The sequence below is a fragment of the Rattus norvegicus genome, chromosome 10, assembly GCF_021556685.1.
Source record: "Rattus norvegicus strain SHRSP/BbbUtx chromosome 10, alternate assembly SHRSP_T2T, whole genome shotgun sequence".
Classification (NCBI taxonomy): domain Eukaryota; kingdom Metazoa; phylum Chordata; class Mammalia; order Rodentia; family Muridae; genus Rattus; species Rattus norvegicus.
The window spans coordinates 11,234,365-11,259,084 of NC_141543.1; the positions used below are offsets into that span (position 1 = coordinate 11,234,365).

General features: G+C 49.0%; 3 protein-coding genes and 1 long non-coding RNA gene across 25 annotated transcripts in view; 3 read left to right on the forward strand and 1 right to left on the reverse strand.

Moving 5' to 3' along the window:
• The window catches only part of Tvp23a (trans-golgi network vesicle protein 23 homolog A), a 39,471-nt gene extending 35,383 nt beyond the window's left edge, over positions 1-4,088 (forward strand). For 4 of the 18 annotated variants that reach the window (XM_087572736.1, XM_087572740.1, XM_087572744.1 and 1 more), the window contains 2 exons: positions 451-510; positions 2,411-4,088. In XM_087572736.1, coding sequence (XP_087428862.1) covers positions 451-510 — 60 coding nt within the window. In that variant the 3' untranslated portion in view covers positions 2,411-4,088. Of the gene's footprint in view, positions 1-450 lie in introns of all 18 variants that reach the window. The other 14 variants (XM_087572735.1, XM_087572739.1, XM_087572747.1 and 11 more) reach the window with 8 other exon arrangements.
• Nubp1 (NUBP iron-sulfur cluster assembly factor 1) lies at positions 243-11,734 on the reverse strand. The gene is made up of 11 exons (NM_001009619.2): positions 11,678-11,734; positions 11,497-11,601; positions 9,583-9,716; positions 6,701-6,769; positions 4,865-4,897; positions 4,300-4,390; positions 3,509-3,663; positions 3,299-3,409; positions 2,939-3,041; positions 1,698-1,781; positions 243-1,442 (listed from the first exon to the last, which is right to left on the reverse strand). Exons 1-11 carry the CDS (start codon positions 11,694-11,696, stop codon positions 1,384-1,386), a joined length of 963 nt encoding a protein of 320 aa, NP_001009619.1. The 5' UTR covers positions 11,697-11,734; the 3' UTR covers positions 243-1,383.
• LOC102553451 (uncharacterized) lies at positions 11,468-17,555 on the forward strand. 5 transcript variants are annotated; one of them, XR_015631415.1, is made up of 6 exons: positions 11,468-12,121; positions 12,974-13,121; positions 14,332-14,374; positions 15,484-15,517; positions 16,312-16,511; positions 17,256-17,555. It is a non-coding gene; the product is annotated as an uncharacterized LOC102553451 (long non-coding RNA). The 5 variants fall into 5 exon arrangements; XR_015631417.1 differs by having other exon boundaries at positions 16,312-16,429; XR_015631418.1 differs by having other exon boundaries at positions 11,468-12,003.
• A 3,186-nt stretch (positions 17,556-20,741) lies between these two features.
• Tekt5 (tektin 5) overlaps positions 20,742-24,720 on the forward strand; it is a 36,763-nt gene continuing 32,784 nt past the window's right edge. Inside the window, exon 1 of the mRNA NM_001014224.3 lies at positions 20,742-21,345. Within this exon, the coding sequence (NP_001014246.1) occupies positions 20,779-21,345 (567 nt within the window). The 5' untranslated portion in view covers positions 20,742-20,778. The remainder of the gene's footprint in view (positions 21,346-24,720) is intronic.

Sequence of the window (24,720 nt, forward strand, 5' to 3'; positions counted from 1 at the left end):
CCGACACAAATGTGGCAGGCATCTGTAGCCACAGCACTCCAGAGGAGGAAGGTAGAGAAGTTAGTTCACGGACCAAATAGCTTGGAGTACACAGGGCGCAGACAGATGAGAGATCCTGCCTCAAAGACAAGGTGGAGAGACAGAACTAAGTCCCCAACAGCTGTCCTCTGACCCCCACAGGTGCATCATGGGATGCACATACCTGCACATGTACATGCACAGGCACACGTACACCACAGAACTAAGGAAAGAATGGCAAAGCCTTTTGTTTTGAAGCCAGGAAATATTTCTGGGATAACTGTCTCAGTAATTGTCAATTGTCAGTTGTCAGCAGTGAGGGGAGTCTCTTTGGCTTGTAGTGCAGTGTTCCGAACGACAATACTTGTGGCTGAGTCTGTGCAGTGGAGCCCACTCTTTGTTGGGAGAGTCATGGATCTTCTTGCCTTGCAGGATGCCCCAGGTGACTTTGAGAAGCCCAGGCTGGAAGGACTGGACATCCACCAGCATTAGGTGAGAGGTAGGTGCAGGCCAGAGGCCTGAGAACTCGTGGGAAAGCAGCTCTTGACCTGTGCACAGGTCTAGGTGGGCTCCCCCAGTCCTCCAAGTTGACCCAAAGCAAGTCTAAGCTAGAACCCCGATGTTTAGGGCCTGCTCAGGACCTAGTCGAGCTTTTTGGAAAGGTTGCACCTGCTCCACAGGGACTCCAGCACACTCAAGAGTTCGCATGTATACGGTAAGGGGAGGGGCTCCCCACCTTCCAGTGTCAAGCCACAGTGCAGTGAAGTCTGGAATGACTCTCAGCAGCTCTCAGACCATGGGGACAATTACACCTGTCTCTCAGAAGTGCCAGGTAGTGGTTTTTACCGGGAATTACCAGATGTCTTGAAGGTACCCATCACCTCGTGGGTGACTTAAAAGCTTTTTCAGGGGTTTGGTGGACCCCAGCGAAAGCACTCACACTGACCCCAGCATGACTGGAGACCTCCCAGAGCTGGAGACCCCAGTGTGGGCAGAGGTTGGTGTCAATTCTCCCTCCTGAGGCCACAATCCTCCCTCGTCTCTCCCTAGGCTTATCACCTGAGGCAGAAACAGTCCTGTGACTCAGAAGCTTCATAGTCCCTTGGGTTCCAGAAAACAGGCCCTAGGGGACAGGTTCAAGGAGACATTTTTATTTTCTGATGAATGGCACCTGGATGCAGAGTGCCTGTACCTTTGATCTTAAGGAAATATGCAGATAGGTGATTATAGAGTCTTAATAAGTGACTTCAAATCCTGTCAGCATCTGGTGGCTGTGGCACCACCTGTCTCCTGCTGACCAGGTGTGGCTGGACACGTGACCCGCTGGCGCTGTGGTTAGGAGGTGGCACTTGGCTCTGTCCCACTTCAGGGGCTGATGAGGTTCTCATCATGTGACTGACGAGAATTACAAAACTCTCGGATCCCTAAAAGACAAGTCGAGGGGTGAGTTCTCGCCTAGCACCTCTGCCCATGGCTTGCTTTGGTTTACCAGTGAGGATTCCCATTGGTTTTACTGGCCTTGACAGCACGTATTTCCCATGCTGTGAACTTCACCCGCCCTCGTTTCTCAGACTCAGAAAGCACCCCTGTCTCCAGCTGAAGCTGGCAGACCACCCTACTGCTTCTGCACACTCCGCTCCTCTAGGTGACTTCCTGCAGGCAACGTCTCAGATACTTACTCTGAATTATACTTTTGTAGGCTGCTGTGGCTGGTGAATCTGGGGCTTCAACAAAAAAAGACTGGCCTTTGTCACAGCTCTTGCCTTAAAGAGACAGAGAAAAGGAGACCCTTGTAGAAGCGGTGCTCTTTTGTGCCTGCTGCAGTGTGGCTGCCTGGGGCTCCCCACTCAAGGACAGCAAAGGTGGAGAGACACTACATGGGCTGTGTCCCTCCTCAGCAACCGATGATTTTATTTGCTGAGGGCACAAGTCAGTAGGGTGGCATGTGGCCAAGGCAGATTCTAGGCCCAAAGAACTGTTTCCTCCACTCGGAAAGGGCCCAGGAAGCTGCATGAGATCCGCTAACCCGCAGCCCTGGAAGATGATAATATAAGGAAGGGAACCAGCTAGGACTCTCAGCAGACAGGGAGTGTGGCAAAACATCAAGGACTAAGAAAGGAAATGCAGATGGGGTGAGCTTCTGCATCTCTGAGGAAACACACATGTGAATGTGGAATATGCACTACCTCTGAGGTGAGCAGAAGCCTCAGTGCACACACCCTGTCCTCCGCCTACGCCCCCATCGTGTCATCTTTATGGTCCTTCCCTGCTCCACAGTGTCTATGTCTCTCTCCATCCTGAGGACCATATGTAACCCAGGGGAGACACAGCTTTGCCTGTAAACCTTCCTCAGGCCCCAGTCCCCATGCCCTGTTCCCTTCCTCCCTGACAGGAAAAGGCCAGCTCCCCCATTTGGGTACACAGTCATCTGCAGCTGGACCCAATCTGCCTCAGGCTCTTCCTGAGCCCCAGGCAACTGGCACTGCTCCAGCTCCTGCTCCCATCACAGGCATCTACCACTCAGGCAAGCTCCACTCTTACTGTGGGGAAGGTGAAGTCTGCAGGGCAGCAGAGCCCCTGAGGCCTCACAGCAAACCAATACCTGGATGAGCCTGGGAGAGAGACAGACGCAAACCCCTCCCTCAGTTCTGAAGACCATTCAGAGCAGAAATGTCAGGATCCTAGGACATTTCGGTCCCCAGTAGTATGTCAAAGTGCAGCACAGGAGCGGGGTGAGCTGTCTTGGCACCAGTGACCAAGCGCCTGCCCCAGGTCTCACTGCTTCTCTCCCATGGCTGCGGCCTCTATGGAGCTCTGTGGGCCCAGCTCTGACCCACCACTGCTGCTCCTGAAACAAGCCCCGAGCGGCTAAGACGGCCATGCATGAGCAAAGGCCCCTCGGGACCGTGTTCAGACTCACCTATGTGTGGATCCAGCGGCACTTTGCCCAGAAGAGGGATCTTCAGGGCCTGGCACATGGCCTCTGCACCCCCAGTGGTGGGAGGGAAGATCTGAGACTCTCTCTGTGGGGCGGAAAGAGGAGGAAGCTTTATTTTGCTTCTGCACCCTAGGACACACTAGTTTTCAGACATTTTGAAACAGTGTCTTGTTTGCATGTGAGACTGAAGCATCTTCACCTGGGCAGTGGTGGAGAGCTTGGTGGGGACCCTCCCTTCCCAACACAGCGGGGGGGAAAGCAGAAACAGGTCCCTAGAGAACCGTCCCTGCTGTTTCCCCGCTAGGACCAGGGTGTGCTTAGGCCTGCCCCGGGGACCCTCACCTTGCACTTGGGGCAGATGAAACCACTCATGTTCTCTACCACACCAATGATGGGCAGCTTCACCTTGTGACAGAAACTGATCTCTTTCCGAACATCCTGGAGGGCCACCTCCTGGCAGAGTTGACAGAGCGGTTATCCCTCAGCCAAAGGGCAGTGAAAGCCACGTGTGATCCAGGAGGTGCCCGGACAGTCCTCAGAGAGCTCACTCACCTGAGGGGTGGTGAGGATCACCGCCCCATCAATGTGTGCGGCAGCCAGATACTGGACCACCGAGAGGTGCTCATCGGACGTGCCGGGTGGGGTGTCTATGACGAGGTAGTCCACGTCTCCCCAGTCTACGTCTCGGAGGAACTGCTTGATCATACCTGGGAGTGGGCAAGGCTGAATGTGTGCCTTCCTTCCGGCATACATCCCCGGAAGCATCTTTCAGTGTGCGTGAGCATTCTCAGCCTCAACTCAGTGACACTGCTGTCCCCAGGGGGCAGGAGGTGAGATCTGTAGACATGTTGGGTGGCCATGATGAAGTCAGGGGCGCTACAGTCATTATGTGTGGCACACACGTGTTGTTCCAGCAGTCGCGTGGCTTAAGTGTCAAGGGCGAGAAGGTGCTTGCCCAGCCGTGCTGCCTGCATCATCATATCTTTCCCCAGAAAGGGGTCTTCACTCCACACTTCCCTCCTTGACACAAACCAGCCATGTGACGGACGCCACACTACAGATCACTTTGGGATCCTGCAAGTCTCAAGAGTAGAAAGGCTCCCCGAAGGTAATAAAATGTCTACACTGAAAACTAGTATTTCTCATGGTCTTCTTTATCGGGGAGGGGGATGCTGAAGCAGAACACGCTGCAGGCCAAGGTGAGGGCACTAGTAGGCATGAAGTCCTGGGCTCCACCCCAGTACCAAAGCAACAGCATTAACACAGCACAAAGACATTGGGTGCCCACAGCATCCCCCACCCCCAGCCTGGATGTAGGCAGACCCAGGGGGGCAGTGACAAACCGTTTTTCTTTGGTCCCCTCCAGATGACAGCATCATCCGGGCTGCTGAGCAGGAAGCCCACAGACATCACCCCCAGGTTGTCCTCCACATACTGCACCGGAATGGGAAGAAGGGGGAGAAACACGTTTGCTTACGGGGGACAAAGGCATGACACGCCTGCACAAAACCACAAGTGGGCGTTTCCCGAGGAATCAATAATAAAGAAATAAATAAAACATAAGGATAAGGGCACCGTGCTTGCTCTCTGCAGCCTCAAAACATTGTTGAGAAACAGGTGACCATGTGTGGCTTGTCCCTCAGCAACAAGTCAATGACACTAAAATAACCGGTCTCCTCGGGTGTCCAAATTGGGTCAGCAGAGACCCATAACCCAGGCTTGTAGGTGAGGCTTGACTGGGCACACTGTGGTCACTCCGTTGCATGGTACCACACGAGTCCCACTGAGACAGGGCCTGCTCATCCTTGGTCTGGGAAACAAGTCTCAGTGAACATTCAACCCCTGCCTCCAACAGCCCATCAGATACAACTAATCCCACACACTGCCTCCCCAGTAGGGCTCACTCACCACTGGAGACCAGCCGGAGCCACTCTGGTGAACCTGTGGGAACATGAAAATCATTCTTGTCATTGACAAAATGCCCATGGAGGATGATTCACTGTCCCGTACTCAATGAAGAAGTCCCTTAGTTACTTTTATTTAGTGGTACGTGTGTGCCTGTTTGTTTCCTGACTGAACATGCAAAGGTCAGAGGACAACCTTCAGGGCTCTCCTTCACCGTGTGATCCCAGAACCCAGGTCACCAGGTTTGGCAGCAAGTACCTCTACCTGCTGGCCACTCAGTTCTTAATGGAGGGTGGAGGGATGAAGATTCTATCCTGGCCCTTGCCAAGGAACCAAACTTATTCAAGTTCCGGCATAACTCTGAGGTATTTACAAAGGAGAGTGCTGTCAGCTGCTGAGAAAATGCAAGCATGTGAAGTCAGCCAGGCCACCATGCACAGGAGCAGAGGGGGACTCAGTGCCACCGATGATTCAAGGCTGCCCTGAGCAGGTGGCAGAGACTGACTGCCCGGTGCTTATGGGACCTGGGTTCAGTTCCCAGCACCTGATGAAAGATGCCCACATCTGTCTGGGATCTGACACCTTCTCTGGCCTCTTCGAACTGAGTGCATGATTGACAGACACACACGCAGGAAAACACCCTTACACATAAAATAAACTTTTATAAGCTACCCTTGGGCTGGGCATAGTGTTTGCACACCTTTAATCCCAACACTCTGGAGGCTGTGGCAAATGAATCCCTGTGAATTCCAGGCCAGCCAGAGCCACCCAGGGAGAGCTTGTCCATCAATCAAACAAACAAACCCCAAAACTGTCCCAGTCAGTCAGTAGCCTGAGCCCTGACTCCAGAATGCTACCTACAGGAGTAAGGACCCAGAGTCACCAGGAAGCCCCATGAGCCTACTTCTGGGCCTGGACCCCCCAGGGCTGGGCTCTGTTCTGTTTATTACGAAATAGAACTCAGGCAACTCCCGCCTACACACCAGACTAGCCTTCTCTTTCAGTTTTCTAGACAGAATCCTTGACGCCAGCCTCCACCCTCAAAATTAAGTGATCCTCCTGACTCACCCTCCCAAGTAGCAGGGACTACAGCTTATACCACCATGCCTGGCTAAATTTCTACTTCGTAAGACAACTCTGTGCTACAAGTATACCCAGCTGGCGTGTGTGTGGTGCAAAGGCTCACTGACTGGGGCACAATCCTGCTTTTTTACTTCAACATGGGTACCAGCATGCATACCAGCATCCTCATAGGCACACCCAGGCCTTGGCAGTGCCTGTGTGAACTTCCTGTTTGCTGAGGCTAAAGGCCCCTGTTCCTGTCTGCTCCCTGCCTTGGCCTCCTGTCCTCGGTTCTCTCCCATGAGGCTCATCGGCCTTGTTTGACGTTATGTGCCTAGAAGAGGACCCAGAGTGAAGGAGACAGCATCGCCCATGGCGTCCGAGCCCAACCCTGACTGCATACCAGAGGTCCATCCAGGATGAGGCCAGCAGCAGACAACCCCACTGTGCCACTCAGCAGTGCCACCTCAGGGTCTCAGTTCCCTAGCAGAGACCACAGCTCTGAGAGATTCCCTTGCTTCCAGTGCAGACCCAAGCTAACCCTGGCCCTGAGTAACTGCTCAGAGCTGAATTTCCGCCTCTCACTTCTGCATTCCACTTGCTGTTTCCCTCTCCCACCCATAAAAGGCTCAAAAAAACTCCAATGTTTCTCACAGATGTGGATGTACTTTATACCTAATCCTGAACCCCTAAATCCTCAGCCATTGAGAAAGGAGGCAGAGGGGCTACTGTACATGCTTGCCCAAAGAGAACCAGCCACGTTCTCTCTCAGTTCACCTGCTCTCCTTCTAAGCCCATGATCTTGGGGATCGATGGCCCACAGATGTCGATGTCCAGAAGAGCAACCTGGGAATGAGAAGAGACAGGTGGTACCGTCACTGACCACTGGACTTCCAAGATATGCACAGCGGGATGGGGCATGGCTAGCACACGAAAATGAATGGTTGAGCTTCCACTTTCTCATGAGAAGGATGCAGCGTGGACCTTCCAGGAACTCCTAGGCATGCACACAGCCCTGGGTGTGGGACACTGAAGAGGTTAGTTAACTCAGCCTGGGAGTGTACCATGAGTTCTGCATCACAGAAGATGAAGTTGAGGTTCAGAGAGGCCCGGGGACTTGTTCAATAAGCAAGGAACAGAGATGGGACAAAAGTCAACATCTCCAGTGCCAGCACTCTTCTCACGGTCAGGGCCACACAGAAGGCCTGAGCAGAAATTATGGCTGACCTCTAGGAAACCATAGAGGTTCCTGGGACCAAGCTAACAATGAGCTTTCAAAGGAGCCTTTAAATAAGAAAGGAGACGCCAGCCAGACAACTCGGATACTAAGAGAACATGCTTCATGTGGATTCACAGCACCCATGTTGGGCAGCTCAAGACCCTTTGTAACTTGTTTCAGGGGATCTAGTATCCCCTCCTGGCTGCCACAGGAACTGCACTTGAGCACATGACCCCCCAACCCCCCCCACCTTTTTAATCTTATGTATATGGTGTTTTGCCTGTGTGTATGTATGTCTGTGCAACTCATACATGTCTGGTGTTCACGTAGGCCATAAAAGAGTGTCAGATCCCCTGGAACTGGAGTTACAGACAGTTGTGAGTTGTCATGTGGGTGCTGAGAATTGAACCTCTTAAAAAGGCAGGCAGTGTTCTTAACCACTGAGCCATCTCTCCAGCCCTCACATATTTTTCTAAACAAACAAACAAACAAAACCCTAGAAGAATGAGAAGGAGGAAGAGGAGGGAGAGAGGAGCTGGAGGGATGGCTCGGAGGTAAGAATACTTGCTGGCCGTTCTTCCAGAATACCCAAGGGGGTTGGGGAACCTTTTTCTGCCATATTGGCAGCTCACAACTCCTTGTAACACCAGTTCCAGGGCATCCAACACCTTCTGGCTTATCAGGCGCTGCACATACATGGTGCTCACAGACACACAAAGAAAAATAGACTTTAAAAACATGAAAGGAATCTGGCAAGTTCTTGTGGGGACTTAGGACGTCTCGGAAGACTTCCACCAAACCGACCATCAAGGCCTGCAGCAGGATGCCCTGCCCTCTCGAAGGGCGGCCATTCATCTTGAGAACTGTAGTGGGGACCCAGAGTGCAGCGCCTCTGGAGGACTTTGGAACTTGCCCCATGCTCTCTGTCTTCCTTCTTGGTCCTACTTCCTCTACACGATGGCTGACTGCAGTGCTTGTGACTGAGAGTGACACAGGGGACTTCACTAAGATCCTGTTTGCCTCCTGCGTCCTCTGCTGGCCTGGCCCGAAAGTGCAGCAGAGGGACATCTGCCACCTGAGGCAGGGACCTAGGCTTGTCTGTGGGAGCAGCTCAGCAGGGCTCCAGCCACCTTAACAGTTCCTTTTGAGCAACGATTCTTCCCACAAGCCAGAGAAGGAGCAGAGCCAAGTGACAGCAGGACGCAATACGCAGAGTGACCGTCACCTGTGCCCAGGATCTTCCTGGGCGCTCTCTATGGGCAGCCTGTCTGACTCGGCACCCCAATAACCAACTGCTTCTCTTGTGCCTAGGTCAGAGTAGTGGGTGTCTGCTGAGAACCAAGCCTGTACTTACATGTCCCCAGAACCTCTCAGTTGCTGAGGGCCGGGAGTCCTTCTCACAGTAAATTGGGAGTGGGGTACTATGGGGCTCTCAACTCTGCCCCCCTTAAAATGTCAAGTTTCTTCTCTAAAGGTCTTGGTTTTCACTCTGAGCCTTTCAAGAGGTCACTTCACCCGGTGGCTTCTCCCTCAGTCTTGTCTATCTGAGCTTCCGGCCTGTAAAATGAGAGCTTGAGGGTTTAGGTGCCACCCGCTGGGCTGCCTCAACTGAACTGATACTGCAGTGGTGAAGAAGATGCTGCCCAGGGCATTCCCAGGACACTGACTGTGTGGCAGGCACTGTGCTTGCACCGTACCTGCAGCCTCTCACAAAGGCCTCTGGGCTCCATTTTAGAGATGAGAAAATGAAGGCAGAGAGAGAGAGCCTGGTAAGCAGCCTGGGCATCAGCAGTGGTGTGGACAGAGCTGAGGCATGAGCCTGCACTGCTTGTGGCTAGCAAACCTTTACCAAGGCTGCACCCAGGGCACGGTACTGGAAATTTGAGTTAGTTTGTCTGTTTTGAGACAGGGTCTCACTTTGGAGCTAGCCATGGCTGGCCTTGAATTCAGAAGCCTCCTGCTCCAAAAACGCTAGGCTTACACCATGGCCTGGTGAGGTGATTCTAGTCTCATGCTTGTCTGTACTCTAGAGATGAAGGACCGAGCACGAGGATCACTTCTGTTAAGAGGCAAACAGAAAATGTCTTCCTCTTTATGGACAAAACCAATAATACTATATAGGTGCTTGTCTAACTGGAGAAGGGACCAGGAATATGTAAATAGCATTCTTAGCTCACAGGAGATGGACCAATGAACAGCTGCAGGATCTGGACTTCGAGACAACAGAAAGAGCTTCATGAGGGGCAAGTGTAAAAGGTCCCAGAATGTGAAGAGGCACACTGCCATCTTGGATGGAGAACTCAGCAAACAAGCTCAGCCAGCGGCCTGGCAGCTCATTCCCTGCAGGGTCAAGGCAGCCAGAGAGGCTGGTTCCCTGGAGACTAAAGCCATCGGCAGCCTCTGACGCAAGGAACACCTTCCAGCTGGCCCAGGCGCTCACCTGTGTGTCTCCATCCTCTGCCAGGCCGTGGGCGAGGTGGGCACTGAATGTGCTTTTCCCAACGCCGCCTTTCCCAGACAGCACCAAGATCCTGTGTCTCACCGTCTTCATCTTCTCTCTGATTTCCTCCACAGCTGCAAAGGAGTAGAGGAGACGATGACGTCCCTGCCTCAGTCCCGCCTGTCCCTCTTCCAAAGTGCTAGGAAGAGTCACACTCTCTAAGCTGTTTCTAAGGCTCTTTGTGAGATGGCACTTCAGGAATAGTAACAAATGCTAGGAAGAAAATATGGCCACTACCAGCCTGAAAACACTGTCTTAGTTATGCCCTGCCTTATCTACTAGAACATAGGCTCCCAGGAAAGTGGGATGTTCAAAGTCCCAGTTCCTGGACAGAAGTGTGCAGAGAGTAAAATTTTACAACCCAGCAGGAATCTGTTAACATCTGCAGAAATTTTTGGATGTCACAAGGAGGAACTGCTACTGGAACTGAGGACGATGGATGTTCAGTTTCTTAAGCACAGGACAGCCCCAGCAAAAAAGGGATGATCAGTGGCAAATGTCACCAGAGCTCTCAGCAAGTAACCATCCAGCAATTCACTGTGTTTCCAATGTCTCATCTTGTTTCAAATCCTTACAAATTACACTGGGGGTGACTTTCTTCATGATGAGGGCATTCAGAAGTCTTGCTCAAGGTCAATCTGCAAGTGACCCAACAACCAAACCCAGCCTCTCTCTGAATCCCTCCAAGAGCCTTCTCTCAGCTTCCTGTTTCCCAAGACCCTTCCAGGCAGGCTTTCAGTCCTCCTCACCCTGGAGCTGGCCCTTCATAGCTTCTCCCTGATGGGTTTAACATGTCTGTTGTCTGCTTTCTCTCACACTTTGGTCTCAGTCTCCCTTCTGTCTCTCCACTGAGATCATGAATATTCATGTCTGCTGAGAGACTCCTTAACAGAAGGATTCTTCTCTCTGCCACAGATGGGGCCTCTGTGACCTGAGATGGACATGTGACAGGACTTAGGCCTGAAAGACCTCAGTATTTATTCATTTTGCCCTCTGTGCTTGGCCTTGTGTATACTGAGGTCAGTGGTTTTCAGTTGAGCCCTGTACCTGCCCCACATCACTTTTTTTCTATTCTATCCTTCTTTAAGGTCCTATTTACTGATTTAAAAAAAAAAAAAAAGAAGAAGAAGAAGACAGGGTCTCGTCTAAGCCCAGACTGGCCTCTAATCACTATGTAATGAAGAATGACTTTGAACTCCTGATCTTCTTCTAAAAGTCTTAAGGGAGCTGGAATGATGGTTCAGCGGTTAAGAGCATTGATTGCTCTTCCAGAAGTCCTGAGTTCAATTCCCAGCAACCACACGGTGGGTCACAACCAGGTGGAATGGGCATCTGATGCCCTCTTTTGATTGGTCTGAAGACTGCGACAGTGTACCCATATACATGAAATAAATCTTTTTAAAAAAAAAAGTCTTAAGGGCTGAGATTACAAGCATGTGCCAACACATTCGACCCAATGTTCGTTCATTCACTCATTCTTTCATAAAGGGTCTCATCCTGTAGCCCAGCCTGGCTTCTACCTTGCAGCCATCCTGTAGCCCAGGCCAGCTTTTAACTTGCAGTCATCCTCCTGATTCTGCCCCTAGAATTTCTGGCGGGGGATAGCCTGTGCCACCAGCTTATTTTAATGTCCCTCTCGGTTCCCGGTCTATCACAGATAAGACTGAACCTTCCTTTCCAACACTGGTCTCCAGCTATTTGACTTTTAAAACCTCCCTCTCGCTCTCTAAGCTCCGCCTTCAACGCCAAACCCTCTCAACCAATGAAAATACTGCCCATTGCCCACTGCCCGCTGTCATTCATCCCCTCGAGTCCCGCCCCTTCCACTTCCTGACCAGCCCGCCGCTTCCTCACCCGGGTCCGGTGCGGCGCCGGCTCCGGATGCGCACAACTTCTGGTTGGGGCATCCCTGGCAAGAAGCTCCTCGGCCCGCCTGGGCGCTATCGGCCCCGGGGCAGCCTGCGCGGAGACAAGGGTACACGGTCAGAGCGGCTCGGTCCCAGCAGGACCACCCACGCCTCCTGCGCTAGCTCACCGTGGGGCGCCCCCTCCATGCTGCAGCTCTTGCCCGGGCTGCGCTCACCGGAATCTCAGGGGCGTGCTTCCGCCTTGCGGGTCCAATCTGACACTCTAGCCGCGTGAACTGTCTCGCCCGACCAGCACTACGCACGCGCAAACCCGTGTGTGTGCAGTGGGTGGGGCTCCTATGTCTGTTCCCGCTAAAAGTGAGAGAGACTCTTAAACATTTATGGCATCTGAACAGATGAAGTGGCTCCAACGATTAAAGGCGCTGTTGAGCCAGCTTGCGTTCAAATCCCAGAACTCATATGGATGGAAAGAGAGGATAGATTCTCCATGCACGTATGCACAGTAATACGGTTTTGGGTTTTGTTTTTAAAGTATAGCTTTTGTCGTCAAAGAACGTTATTCTCCATGACCTCGGTGACGATGCAATACTACTAGTAAAAGTACAATCCATGTCAGTATTTATTCAGTTTCAAATAATCTGCCTTTCCTTATATTCTGTAACAGGCTGGGATTGTGGCGCAGTTGGGAGAGTGCTTCATCTATCATGCACGAGAGCCTATATTTAGTTCCCAGCACTGAAACAAAACAAGACAACCAATAAAACACTTCTCCTGCTCTCTTCTCTCCTCTCTTCTGCCCAGGCTGATCCTGAATTAATGATTTTCTTGCCATACTTGGCGGAGAGGTGAAACTTTATAAATGGGCGTAACTCAGTGGTAGAGTACCTGTCTAACAAGTGAAAAGCCGTAAATTCGGTCCCCAGAAGTAAAAGGTCTCATTTGATCCTCCTGCCTCCATCTTTCAGCCGCTGGGATTGCAATGTGCACCACCACTCCCAGCTCCTGGACTTAAAAAACAAAACAACAAGCGCCCCAAACACTCTTAAGATCGCTATGCTTTTGAGAATAATACTTTGTTTTGTTGCTTTCCCCTCAGATTTGTTTGATGTAACCTCTTCAAACACACTCCTGTGTCCCCACTGGGAGCTTTTCCTAGCTTTCTCTCACTTCTCCAGGTCCCCACTGTCCTTGCTGCTACCATTTCTCTGAAAATCTGGCTGTGTCTGTGGAGCAGTGTTTTAGACACCATGAAGACATCCTGTCCATAGTCAGCCGTGGGAGCATGGCTGTATGCAACTTTGGCACAGGATGGTGGTGGTGATTGTTATTGTTTTCATTGAAAGATTCTAAAGATTTTTCACTTTTGAGATTATAATTACATAATTCTCCCTTCCTTTTCCTTCCCATATACCTCTCCTTGCTGTTTTTCAAATTCATGGACTCCTTTATTGTTATTGTAACAGGGCTCCAAACCTTAGTCGGCCCCGAGACCTTAGCACAACTGACTCCATGATGGAGTGCCATTCAGGCTGTAAAACTCAGCTTGCCCATAGCAGCACCACCTGCTAAAATGAAAACAAAGACTTACTCCACCAAAGTCCATGGCTCTGGGTAAGACTCTAAATGTTCTAACCTTTGCTTTTTAGCTTCTGTAGTGCCGATTCTGACTGATTGTTCTTGTTAACTGAAGTAGGTCAACCCAGAACATGGTCTTTGTGCCTAAAAACTCATTCTAAGAAAGGCTCAGTGCTACACTGGGATTCTGAATGACAAAATATTCCTATTGGCTTAAACTCTTGTCATTCATGTCATATGAATACCCCACGACATTATTAAATATGCTACATATTACATTTAAACATATATTATATATACATATATAAATACATGTTATATATTATATATACATGTATAAATACAACCTGTTGGCTCTCTATAATATATACTTATATGACCATTCGGTTTTGGATAATCAGTTCTCCCCTTCTCAGCATTCCTGTAGAAGGTGTAAGGTTGAGCCATGACCCCGTCCACGTTGGCATGTGCATTGGCAGCGGTCCTTGTTCAGTTCTTGTGTGGGCAGTCATGTGGGTGAGACTTTATGAGTGTGGATCTGACATTAGTAGGAGACACTGTAGGGTAACAGACTTGAAAAGTCTTTGCATCGAAGGGGCATGCTGGTAAATGGGGCCAAGTCATGCTGAAAAAATAAAAATACACAACAGACCTCATACAAAAGATTACTGGGGAAGGGGTCATGAAAGGCCATATCAGAACAGGGATGGAGAGAGGGAGAGAAAGAGGAAAAAAGAAGAAGGAGAAGAAAGGGAGGGAGGGAAGGGGGGAGAGAGAGAGAGAGTGAGCGAGCGAGCGAGCAGATTGTGGTCATGCCAGCTTTATAGGGTATGGAGCACAGACATAGGGAAAACGTGCAACAGTGGTGGCTGTGGACACACTTGCATTGACTTTTAGCGATGACATGTCACATTGGCCTTAGTGATGATAACTGAAGGTGGGGGAGGGGGTGAAGGAGCACATGGTTCAAAATAAGGCTAGTTCTTGATTAACTAACAAGGCCATTTAAGTGAGCCTTAATTTCAGTTAGAGAGCGGTTGGTTACCGCCAAGGCATGAGTTGGCACAAGTTTTAATAAAAGCACAGGTTCTGCCTGTCCCTGCACTATGGATGTAAAAAAACAAATTAATCAATAGTCCATCTCTGCCATTACCAGCATTTTATTGATGATAGATTTGCTGGCTGATGTATGTATGTTTTATGTGAATTTCCTAATGTGCATCTTTTGGCAATCCTATTTTCCCAGTTCCCATTGCCTCTGCTTTTGGATGAGGAAACTGTCGTTTAAGGTAAATAAACTTGTGGGGGGCATACACATTTAATCCCGGCATTGAAAGCAGGGGCAGGTGGATCTTTATGAATTTGAAGCCAGCCTGATAAGCACAGGGAGTTCCAGGCCAGCCAAGGGTAATAAGGAGGCCCTGTCTCAAACAAAGAAAAAAGAAGAAAAGAAAAAAAAAGGAAAGGAAAGGAAAGAAAGGATAGGAGGAAAGGAAAGAGAAGAGACAGAGTTAATGGTGAAACTAAGATCCAGCAGTGGCTGAGCACTTGTGTAAACAGCCTATGCCAGATCCTAAGATCATCTTAAATCCTAAACACGTTTAACTGTAAGAATAGAACTGTCTAGTCTTTAACCCTATCAGAGGTTTGAGGAGTAAATATTATTTGAGTATGCAGGAAGCACATGGTTGCAGCGTTTAAAATCATAGAAATGACAGATATAGCTTGCCAGTGGACGGTCTCTAATATTTCACATAATGTTGGAGCCTCTATCTTTAGCCTTCTGGCCCAGAACATCACAGACTTTAAGTGAAGCAGGAATTACGAAGGACTAGCTTAGTCTGTATTGGCAGAGCCCAGCAGTGACTATCCTACGTCCATCTGTCCTTTTCAGACAGCCTTTTGTCTGAAGATAAAGTTAGGGCATTTCACAACTGAAGCAACCCCACGTGGAGGTAACCGATGCTCGCCGTCTTTGAGTGAACTGTCAGAACACCGCCTCAGAACGGAAGGCGGAAGTCCGTTGGAATTTTGAATGCGTGTTAGTTGTATGATGTAGTAACATAAGTGTATGTCTCAATTTTTGAAATTTGATAAAATGAAACATAGAACTTATTGTGTGGCATTATTTTAAGTTAGCATTATTAAGCAAAATTTGGCTTTTTAATTTAATGTATTGTATCTCTATGGTCTGCCATTTTAATTTTTTAAGCCCTTGTGGAAACTTTGTCTGAAAATGTTTTTGATATTATTATAAGTTTTACATTGAATTTTTGAGGGTTTTTTATTTTGATTTAAAAAAAATTTTTTAACCTCTGGGGGTTTTTTTGGTCTCTAAGCTAGTATTTAATTCTTTAGTCTCTTTTTAAAAGCCTGTTTTATTTTGATCTTTCCTAAGGAGGACGTCCAAAACTGTGATTAGTAATATGCTGGTAAGTGAAGCAAGATCAGACGGGATCCAGACGCAGTATGTTTTGTGCTCCCCTCCACCCCAAATTTAAAAAATAGATTTTTAATTAAAAATCTTCAAGGACTTTATTTTTATATTTAAATTAAATAATTTTTTATATTTAGCTTTTTATTGTTTTTTTAAGTTCAGTACCTTATCAGTTCAGACTCCTGAAACTTAGTTCATGCCTCGTGTTGCTTTAGCCCTGCCCTGGCCGTGGGTTTGGGGCAGTGGCATCGAAGGCTTTGGGGGAAGAGAGGTCAAGGGAATGAGGTGGTTGCAGGCTCGTGTCTGGTGTCAGACATGTATGTGAGGCTGACTGTCACATCTTTGAACCGATTAACATAAACTACTTCTCGGCTCTAAGACTCAGTTTTCCCATCTGCAAAGTGGGGAGGATAGAGGGGTTTTTTTTTTTTGTTCGTTTGTTTTTTTGTTTGTTTTTTGTTTGTCTTTTGTTTTAGAAGGCAGCTGGGCGTCATCAAACGTAGGCATCGGCAAGTTAGTTCAATAGGTTGAGGTGCTTGCCACCTGGCTTGATGACCTGGGACACACGTGGTGGAAGAAGAACGACACAAGTCGTCTCTGACTGCCACATACCCACTATGGCACATCTGTGTCCCCAGACATTAAATAAATAAAATTTTTATTTGTAATATTTGTTATTTTGAGTTAAAAAAGACATGAAGCCAGAATTGCAAGGAGCAAGTTGTAGTTAAGTGAATTTAGGGTTGTAGTGAAAGCTGTGGAGGTCAAGTCCTGCACTTTTGTTTACAGAGGGGAAACTGAGGCAATGTCGGGAAAGCTGCACCAATCACACTGCGAAAGTCTGGATCAAGCAAGACCAGAAGTCGAGGCAGAAAGGACGAGATCAGCTGCTGGTTCAGCTGGACAGGTCTGGTTAAGGCTTGCTCACCGTCAGCCTCGAGAGATGGCTCAACTGCCACGATCTCTGACTGCCCCTGCAGAGGACCCAGGTTCAATTCCCAGCACCCATGTGGCAGGCCACAACATTCTATGACCCCAGTTTGAAGAGAGCCAACACTGTCTTCTGGTTTCCAAGGGCACCAGAAATGCATGGTACACAGACAAGCAGACAGACAGACACATAAAATGAAAATATATAGATCTTTAAAAAAGGAAGGAAAGAAAGAGGAGAAAGGTTAGATCAGCCACTAATTCAAGGATTCAGGGTTCAACCATGTTTTTTACAAAGAAAGAAATTTAAAGGAAGGAAAGGGTGCTGCTGGTAAGACAGCCCAACAGGTAAAGGGCCTTGCCATCCAGTTTGAGAATGGAGTTCAAATCCCCGTACCCCAAGTGGGAGGAGAGAACGACTCCAGCAGGTTGGTCCTTGACCTCCACGTGTGCACTGTGGCACCTGCATACCCTGTCACCATCCACTAATGCAGGCTTAATCCTAGAATCAGCCAGTAGGTGGAGATGCTCCCTGTCTATCATAGAAGTGTTCAGGAAATAGAATCGAATTGATTCCTTTGGGATTTTGAAAACGACAACAACAGACTCATGCTCTCGGTGTGTGAATGTTTCCACTGTCTAGGACATGGCACACAGTTGTGGCAGCCTTTCCTGTGTCCTTGTCGGCTGTGGCTGCCGTCCTTCCCCTCTCTTTCATTTCATATTATCTACTCGGTGTTTCTAGGAAAGGGTCACCAAGGTTGAGCTACAGCCATTGCTCTGTCATTTCCTGTTCTGCTCAGGTCCCTGGAAATACCTCCACACCAATATCAGCTAATGGTGGCAGCCCAGGGCGATAGGCAACTCCACCTCTGGAATCCGCCCCAGCTGCTCGCTCAATGCCTGAGTGCATTCATTGGCCCCTGACTCTCGAGAGACACTTCTTAGGGGTGACATCACACTGAGAGGACGCCGTGCTGTAAGTCTGCAGACCGGAGCAGACTAGAGCCTAGTGCTTTTCTTACCCCATCCCATGGAAAGGACATACTGGAATATGTAAAACAGCACTCCACACCATGTGGCTAATAAATGTCATTTCTCTACATTCTGACTGCTCACCTGACCTTATAGGGAACTAGGGAGAAAAATCACCATTAAGTCTCAACCTGTGTGTACTTCAGACATTGAGTGTCCCCAAAAGCCTTTGTCGAAGGCTTGGTTCCAAAGGAGCCACTGTTAGAGATGGTGGAGCCTAGTGAAAGGTATCTCGGGATGGGGAGGAGCTCTACTGGAAAAGGGTTACAGGCTCCTGCTTCCTCTCCTCTCTTTGATTCCCTGTTCATGGTTTAGTACCATTCCTCTACCACACTCTGGTCATGACGTGTGGCCTTCTCAGGGCACAGCTTGTCAGGGGCCCAAAGCAATGAGCTACTTAATCACAGACCGGAAGCTACAGAACTATGAGCCAAAATAAACCTTTTTCTGATCCATTAACAGTCTCGGGTATTTTGGAAGCTGGTTGATACACCTGTTAACCAGAGCCACAGAGGGTCAGGTTTCTCTTCTCCATTCCCAAAGAGGGTAAGGCCCAACATGGTAGCGTCCTTCACACTCAACACCGTGTTGTAACACTCACTAATTAAGAGTGGAGGGAGTTTCTCAGTGGGACAGTTTGTCATTAAACACATCCCAGAGAAGTAAGGGTTTCATTCCAGATGTTTGATACTGTGCAGGATGCTGGGGATTTAATTATAATGAAAAACAAGTATGGTGTCAGCTTCCTGGAGCTCAAAATCTTCCCTCCATGTTTTAAAATTCAAGCATGTTGAAGTATAATTTATGAAAAATTCACTTAAAATTTTAAAATCACATACACACATATTGTGATGGTCTGTATATGCTTGGCCCAGGGAGTGGCACTATTAGAAGATGTGGCCTTGTTGGAGTAAGTGTGTCACTGTGGGTGTGGGCTGTAAGACCCTCACCCTAGCTGCCTGGAAGCCAGTCTTCTGTTAGCAGCCTTCAGATGAAGATGCAGAACTCTCAGCTCTATGCCTGCCTGGATGCTGCCATGCTCCCCCCTTGATGATAATGGACTGAACCTCTGAACCTGTAAGCCAGCCCCAATTAAATGTTGTCCTTGTAAGAGTTACCTTGGTCATGGTATCTGTTCACAGCAGTAAAACCCTAACTAAGGCATGTGTGTGTGTGTGTGTGTGTGTGTGTGTGTGTGTGTGTGTGTGTAGGGGGTGCATACATATGCCACAAAACTTGTGTAGAGGTCAAGGGTCAGACAATAGCTTGCAGGAGTTGTTTCCCTCTTTCTGTCATGTAAATCCTAGGAACTGAACTTGGGTCATCAGGCTTGGTGGCAAGTGTCTTTATCCACCGAGCCATCTCATTGGCCCTGATTCATCCAGTTTTACTAAAATGTTCTTGACAACCATGAGTAACTGTACAGTCTCCTCCACGATCAGAGCAGAGTGTCTTAGTTTGGGTTTCCATTTTGTAAAGAGACACTACAGCCAAGGCAACTCTTGGGACAACATTTGGTTGGAGCTGGCTTACAGTTCAGAGGTTCAGTCCATTATCCTCATGGCAGGAAGCATGTCAGTGTGCAGGCTGACGTCGTGCTGGAGAAGGAGCCGAGAGTTTGGATCTGAAGGCAACCAGGAGAGACTGTCTTCTGCTCACTGGGCGGGGCTTGAGCGCTAGGAGCCCTCAAAGCCCACTGCCACGGTGACACATTTCCACCAAGGCCACACCTATTCTATCAAGGACACATCTAACAGTGTCACTCCCTGTGGGCCACACATTCAAACACTTGAGTCTATGGGGACGGAACCTATTCAAACCGCCACACAGCGCTTTGATCATCCCATTCCAGCTCCAGCTTCTCCCCTCCTCCCATTCGATGTTCCAGGAAGACTGATGAGACCATTTTTGCACTCTCAAAACTGTCAGTTGTGGAACTTGCTTGTCTCTGTTGCCCCCTTTTACCTGCCTAGAGTGTCATGATTCTCCGTGGCAATCACTCCACATTTAGTCCTTGTGATCTAACTGTCCGCGCTCAGTCCTGTACCGACTCACTCTTCCTGCTGGCGAGAACACTACAGCTGAGTATCAGTCTGCAGTGCATGGACCATTTTAAAACCTTGGATGCTTTGACTCAGTCACATGTAGCCCAGGATATCCTCAAATTCATGAGCCAAGGGCTTGGGATATACCTGATAGCATGCTTGCCTAGCATGCGTTGAAACCATGGGCTTCAAACTTTAGCACAAACTATGTAGTGGCAGAGGCCTGTAATCCCAACATTTAGGAGAGCTGAAAAAGAGAATCAGAAGTTCAAGGTTCTTCTTAGCCACATATCAAGTGTAAGGCCAGCCTGGGTACCTGGAGCCTTGTCTCAAAACAAAACAAAACAAAACAAAACAAAACAAAACAAAACAAGACAAAACACAAAACAAAACACAGAGAGCTGAGGATGACCTAATCCCCACTTTCTGCCTCCATCTCCCAAACCCTTGAGGCTGCAGGCAAGATTGAGCTGTTAAGATGTTATCTTGGGAATAAAACAAACAAACAAACAAACAAACAAACAAAGATGGCTAATGTTGGCCCAGCTGATCCCACAGGGAGAGAAGTATGGACCGCATTAGATTTGCTACCCTCCCCAGACTGACTTTAGAAAGGCAGACTTTGTTCCAGAATGATGGACACCTGCCATTTCTTTCAACCCCAAACCTGAGGGGTCGAAAGACTCCACTCACTTAAAAAAAAAAATCGGGGGAAAAAAAGCCGCCAGGAGCAGTGCTGCAAGCCTTTAATCACCGTACTCAGAAGGCTGAGGCAGAGGATTTCTGAGAATTCGAGGCTAACCTGGTCTACAAAGCAAGCTCACCGATAGCCAGGGCCACGCCCTATCTTTAAAAAAAAAAACCAACCTTCTTTTCCTTTTGATGATGTGTTTTTGCATTTGTCTGTGTGCGTGGGTGCTTGTAGAGGACAGAGGAATTAGCTCTCCTTGAGCTAGAATTACAGGCGGTTGTGACGCGGTTGCTAGGAACTCAGCTCCTTTGGAAGGGCACTATGTGCTCTTAGCCACCAAACTGTCTCTTCAGGCTCCAAACACACTTCTCTTTGTTGACTGCTTTTATTTGGATCATAGAGTCTTCAAACGCCTGGAGAACCAGGACCTGGCACAAAGACCCTAACCTGCTTTATGACACCAGCACTGAGTCACAGAGGCCCCGCGGCTCCTAGCTCCTGGGATGCCCTGGCCCCTTGGGCAAAGTTTTGCCCACGTGGGGCTGATGGGGAAAGATGGAATTTCTTGGAACCACTCAGACAGCGAGTTACTGTGGTCCCAAGAAAGTCTGTGGCTTGCAGGCGCTGCCCCCTGCTGGGCAGGACCCTGTGGTACAGGAGTGCTACCAACCCTTTCACCTGCCTGGATATCGCTACCTGAACGCGTGGAGACCGAGCGTCTTCTACAAGATCACCACCCAGCAGACATGCCCAGAGGAATGCTCAAGCAGCCGACGGCCGCCTACCATCCTGCCCTCGCTCCGCTCCGCGCTCTTCTGTCGCTACACCCAACGCGACTGGGACCGCTCCAATGATCTGCAGCTCAGAGGTGCAGAGGCCTCGCGGCTATGGGCCGGCCGACTGACAGGCGACTCCCTGCGAATCATGCAGGATAAGGACCAGCTGATACACCAGATGCAGGAGGGAACCTCCCGGAACCTGAACCAGAGGGTATGCGACATCGGCTTCTGGAAGTCCGAGTTGTGCTATGAGCTGGACAGGCTTCTGACGGAGAGCAACAGCATGGACACCCTCAAGAGGCGCTTGGAGTGCGCCGCTGAGGAGATGAACAATCCCCTGCAGGTGAGTGGGGGAAGGAGACACCACTGCACCTGCTGTCACTGAGTCAAGGTGACAGGCGCCTTGCAGGTGGGTTGAACTGCATCGTCTTTCGATATCAGAAGTTTAAGGTGAAATTGAATGGATCCTGGAGGGATAGCTCAGGGTTAAGAGCAGTAGTTCTTGCACAGGACCTGGATTCGGGCTCCTAGCGACCATATGGCATTAGCTCACACTGGCCAGGAACTCTAATTTCACGGGCTCAGAAACACTCTTCTAGTCTCCGAGGGGACGGCATATTTGTGGCATATAGACATGGAAGGGAGCAAAGTACTCATACACATATAATAAAAAAATTAATAATAATAATCTCAGTCAACTCAGAATAGCTTCAATCAGGTGCAAGTTTTCAGACTGGATCAATTTTAATTCTCCTTAGATATGCTAGTCAGGGTTCCCTAGTGGAGCAGAGCCAGTAGAATGAATATAGACAGCCGGGGGGGAGAGGGTTATTGGATTGGTGCACACATTTCATACTGGGTAGTGAAATGACAGCCTTCTGAAGGGACTGAGAACCTGTAGCTGCTCAGTGCAGGAGTCTGAGTGTCTCAGTATCCCAGTCAGTGATGGAGGCCCAGGGAGGACCTGAAGAGTTACAGGCCTTCCGTCCATGTTGGAAAGCTGAAGAAGCTGAGTTCTGAAGGAGAGCAGCAATAGCAGCTGCAGCAGAGTAGATGGTCTCACTAGCAAGGAATGAAGGCAGGCAGGCAAAAGCTGCGCTGATTTCCTCAAACCCTCGCCACATGCGGCTGCTGTCCACTGCTGGGGAGGGTTCCCTCTCATTAAATATTCTTACACACCTTCCCAGAGCCTATCAGTTGATCGCAGCCAATCGAGTTGACAGCTAATATCAGTCATTACATAAGGGCCCCATGAAGACATCGTGTACCTGCTTATGCAAGTGTGCGCACACATGCTGGGGCCATTAGGACTTTGGAGACAACATCTTCTAACAGACACAACTGACTTTGAGTGTCTGTTTGTGTACATGTATGACTTAGTTATGTGTACAACACATGGAGATGAGAGGTGGACGTCTTCAATCTCTCTCCAGCTTATTTTCTGAGACAGCGTCTCTTACTGAACTAGAAGCCCACTTACTGGCCTCTGGGTATCCTTACCTTTGCCTCCCCAGCACTGAGATTATACTTCATGCTTCTGTGCCTGGCTGATGGGAACTCTGCTCCTCCAGCCTGCACAGCAACCCCGTGACTAAGCTGTCTTTCCAGCCTCTATGGCTTAGTCTTCTGTGTATACTGACTGGGATTAGGCTCTGCTGGGACAGAGAACCTCTCTGCCTTCTCACTGACATGTTCAGGAGTGTCCCCTGCTTGCTGCTTGCCCTGGTGGCTGTTTATGTCCTTATCGACCTGTGTACTGATTGACTACTGTCTAGCCAATGCTTTTGGATACATTCCCAGTCTAAAGTGGAGTGTGGTAGCCAGCGCTCGTATGTGTTTGTGTGCGTGAGCACACACATATTGTGGTGGTTTGAATGTGCTTGGTCCAGGAAGTGGCACTTTTAGGAGGTGTGATCTTGTTGGAGGAAGTGTGTCATGGGGAGGGGGGGGCTTTGAGAACCTCCTCCTAGCTGTCTGGAAATCAGTCTGCTCCTGGCTTCCTTTCGATGAAAATGTAGAACTCTCAGCACCATACTTGCCTGGATGCTGCCATGCTGATAATGGACTGACTTCTGAACCTGTAAGCCAGCCCCAATGAACTGTTCTCCTTTATAAGAGTAGCTTTGGTCATGGCGTCTCTTCACAGTAATGGAGACCCTAAGACACATGCCGATGTAAGGTCCCGAGTTGTCTTAGTTACTCAGTGTTCTAGTGTGTGAAGAGACACTGATTAAGGGACTCTTATCTGGGGCTTGCTTAGTTAGGGGGTGAGCCCATAATCATCATGGGGGAAGCAGACAGGCCTAGCAGTGGTGCAGTAGCTGAGAGCTTTACATCCTGATCTGCAGGGCGCATACAGAGAGAGTGACACTGGGCCTGGTGTAGGCTTTTGAAACTTCAAAGCCCACCCCTCGGGACTGACCTACCTCCTCCAACAAGGACACACTTCCTAACCCTAAACCACTGTACCTGTCCTCTCATACCTCCTCCATGCCTATCCCCTCTGTGCTCCGGCTCTCCCTGACAATCCTCCCCACTCTGCTTCATTATCAAATATAACGTTGCCCCTTGTTTCCTATCTCTAGGATTTCCTCTTGACCTCTCACGGTCCCTTTACACCTTAGCTCAAGTCTCAGCACATAGAAATATAGATCATAGGCACACACATGTGCATGCACACACACACACATATACACACGTGCATGCACATGCACATGCACACATGTGTGCACTCACACAGCTGAAGATCTAGCACAGAACAGAGAACATCTATTTGTCTCTCCAAGTCTGACATATCTTGCTTCTCATGATTTCCAATTTCATTTACCTTCCCACAAGTGTTATAATTTCATTTTTCTTTAGGCTGAATAAATCCCATCATTTTCTTTATCGAGACTGGTTCTACTTCTTAGCTGTTGTAAATAGTGCAAGTGTCTCTATGGGATGCTAACTTAGTTCTTCAAGCACAAACAAAATGTGGTATAGCGGGTCACATGGTAGCTCCATTTTTAGGTTTTATTTTTTGGTGTGTGTGCATGTGTGTGTGTGTGTGTGTGTGTGCACGTGTACTCATGCATGTGAGTGTATGCATGTGCACATGTGTGAGTGTATATATGTGCATATGTGCATTGTATAGATGCACGTGTGTACACATGTGTGCATATGTATGTGTGTGTGTGTGCGCTCGCGCACATGCATGCGTGTGTACCTCCATCCAGCTTTTCTTAGTGGATTCAGGGATCAATGGACACTTTTGAGTAAGTGAACACCCATCTTCATGTGTCTGTCATGTTCCTGACACTTCCTTGGTCTTCTAGCCTCCTAGCTTTTCACATTAAAATGTCTCTGGCTTGCACGTAATGGATGCTTAGCAGCTGTAGCCTAGCCAAACAGTTTTTCTGTCAGGATGAGGATTCCAGAGACAAATGCAGACCCAACTCCATGCCTGGGACCAGCCCCCTCCCCTTTCCTCCCTCCCCACTTCCCCTCCCCACTCTCCCTCTCAGTCACCCAGAGCAGGTGGTTCTTGTCCTAATGCTAAAAGGAAGGATCCTATTTCAAGTGACAGACTCCCAGAGCATTTGATATTCTCATTGAGGCAGGAAGTGAGTTCAGGGCAAAAGACAAAATGTCAGCTCTATCTCATGCTGGCCGGGAATAGCAGTAATCCAGAATTCCATTTTCCCCTTTTTAGCCTATTTGCCCGAGCTCACAGGGG

Bases quoted from the DNA above. Each gene is read 5' to 3' on its own strand.
- Nubp1 (NM_001009619.2), bottom strand. The intron at 6,770-9,582 runs GTGAGCGCCTGG...TCTCATTCCCAG, and splicing joins CAGAGGATGGAGACACACAG to GTTGCTCTTCTGGACATCGA. The intron at 3,042-3,298 runs GTGAGGGTCCCC...TCCGCCCCACAG, and splicing joins TCATCTGCCCCAAGTGCAAG to AGAGAGTCTCAGATCTTCCC.